At 41.4% G+C, this 2,421-nt stretch overlaps 2 protein-coding genes across 2 annotated transcripts; one reads left to right on the top strand and one right to left on the bottom strand.

The window, feature by feature from the left end:
* Window positions 1–272: 272 nt before the first annotated feature.
* On the bottom strand, window positions 273–538 carry LACBIDRAFT_306237 (uncharacterized protein; the record flags this gene model as incomplete). Its single annotated transcript, XM_001875462.1, has 3 exons — window positions 273–287; window positions 341–440; window positions 489–538. 3 exons carry the CDS (start codon window positions 536–538, stop codon window positions 273–275), a joined length of 165 nt encoding a protein of 54 aa, XP_001875497.1.
* Window positions 539–1,183: 645 nt separating this feature from the next.
* LACBIDRAFT_322376 (uncharacterized protein) lies at window positions 1,184–1,860 on the top strand (the record flags this gene model as incomplete). Its single annotated transcript, XM_001874939.1, has 3 exons — window positions 1,184–1,228; window positions 1,511–1,606; window positions 1,696–1,860. The coding sequence occupies 3 exons, from the start codon at window positions 1,184–1,186 to the stop codon at window positions 1,858–1,860; spliced, it is 306 nt and encodes a 101-aa protein (XP_001874974.1).
* Between the last annotated feature and the right edge of the window lie 561 nt (window positions 1,861–2,421).

The raw sequence follows: 2,421 nt of genomic DNA on the forward strand, positions 1-2,421 counted from the left end.
CAAGCATAACCACTCAGTATTTTTAACTAATTCTTTGATAGAGTCATTCAGGTTGACCAGAGGCATGTTCTGGCTACCTCCCCAGTTAGCACATACTTTTTTTTTCAGATGCCAAAAATGGCCTCCAGACTCCAGCTTTCACTGAAATTAGTCCATACCAAGGGAAGTGTAACACAACTACATGATGTAAAAGAATACACAAATACATTTGAGAGTACAATAGATTCTTAGAAAAAGCCAGAAAAATGAACCAACCTTCATTCTTTTTGCACTCAACTGTAAGAAACCTGAATACCAAGAATTAATGAAAATTTCATTCGCAAAGATTAGATTTACTCACTTTTATTCTGAAATTGAGCTGCTCTTGTGCAAGGTCCATCTCAATGAATTTATTAGGCAGACCCAATGGATTGAGCAGCCAGTTTTTTAAAACAATGTTGCTATTGCAAAGGTTCAATATGTTTCAATGTAGAAAGGGAACCACACACTGAATTCGCTTTGGCCAGATGTTGGTCAGATTGTGGATGACATGAAGCATCTCATAAGCATATTTCGTTCAACCATTTCCACAGAAACTAAGTGCCCATATCTCCAGGACCAGCCAAGGGGGTGGCGGAATGTGGAAAATGTACCAACACTCCCTATTTTTCTTTTGTGGATTTGGTTGACCTCCCCCACCCCCTGCTACTATATAAGGTATGTTTTCTGAGTTCTGATGTTTTTTGAATTTTTTTCTTTTGTCACATGGTCCCACCTTCTCAAAATTCCTAGGAAGCTGGGCAGCAGCCTGCCAGTCACTGGAAACTCACAAACCTTCAACTTACAGTTGAAAATGCTTTGAATACAAATCTTTGCATGGAGGAACATATATTATGTGACAGAAAGTGGTGAGTTTTACAAACTGTCAAGAGCATATTTACATGCAAAAATGTGACATAGAACAACTCATTCAAACGAATTTATGTTCAGCTCAGCCATGGCGTACAAAGTGGCTTTGTCTCCACTTTTGTCAACAAGAGCCTTCAATAAATTCTTTCTCTCTTAAGGAGTTCGTTTGGAGCTTTGAATACAGCCTGAACACAATTTTGGTGAGTAAAATTGGAGTAAAATGTCTGCAAGAAAAAAAAAAGTTCCCTCACTCCACCTCATCCTCTATACTTATGTTCAACCCATCACAGCATCCATGGGCATTCTGATGGCCTACACTCCCTTCACCATTGCAGACATCGTAAGTACCTGCCTGGCTCTCAGACAGACACTTTTATTGGCTGTTGCTTGCGCAATTTGCAACAAAAATAGACCAGGTCACCAACAGGTCACTATTTTTTTTTGGCCTTTGGCCAGACCCCCCTCCCTCCCAGCCAGTGTTTGGGATCCATGTTCTGCCACCCCCTTGGGACCAGCACAACACATCCAGAGTCACCCACCTTGACTGCATCATTGAATTCTTGAGAAACAAGAGCATCCCACATAAATAGAACAGCATTTTCAAATACTGCATCACCTTCAGTTGGGTGATGAGCTTTTGGATCTGTTCAAGACCTTGGATGTTGCACCTAAGCAGCCTAAGCCCTCGAAACCACAGGCAGCAAGAGGAGAAAAGCGCGTGAGCAAAGCATCAGAGCTTGGAGAAGGACATGGGAGTGGGGTGAAGGAAGATCAAGCCAAATGACAACGCACCTCAAACATTGCCAGTGTGGAAGCACCTCCCACACCTGTCAATCCACGGCCCAGACTGTCATCTTCTCGCCTCTCACTGCCTCCTTCATCCACTCCTCACCAGCCAGCCTTTCTGCATACTTGTCCTCCACAAACTATGCACTTCAGTCACCCACCTTGAACAAGCTATTAGCCTTGTAAAATGTAAGAATGTATCCAGGCTAATAGGTTGTGTGGCCATTTATTTTTTTGCCTTTGGGAGAAAATATAATATTGGATTGGGTAGAAAATATTTGACCTGTAATATTGTGACCAGAAATGTTTGGGTAAATAAATTGTGTTCAAAAATATCCTAGTCAAGTGAAAGTGGTCAGAAATATTTGAAGGGGTTCAGACTGGTAAGAAATGTTTGAAGTGTGTCAGACTGGTAAGAAATGTTTGAGCCAAGTCTAACTGGCCAGAAATGTTTCAGTGGTGTGACATCAATCAGATATATTCTAAGCATGTCACACTGTTGAAAAATCTTTTAGCCTTGTCACATGGCTCAAACATATCTGACCAGTGTCACGGGGTATCTGGGGTCCCAGTTTCAAGAAAAAAACTTGTTTTTTCTGGTGCAGTTTTCTCATCATTTTGTACATTGCTTTTTTTTCCCCTCAAAACTCATCTAAGTTTGTTCTCACCAATACCCCACTTCTATCTGCCATTTTCACCACTCTAAGTCTGTTTTCACCAACATCCCACTTCTCTCTGTCATGTCAC

The sequence above is a fragment of the Laccaria bicolor genome, genomic scaffold, assembly GCF_000143565.1.
Source record: "Laccaria bicolor S238N-H82 LACBIscaffold_2 genomic scaffold, whole genome shotgun sequence".
In the NCBI taxonomy this organism is placed as follows: domain Eukaryota; kingdom Fungi; phylum Basidiomycota; class Agaricomycetes; order Agaricales; family Hydnangiaceae; genus Laccaria; species Laccaria bicolor.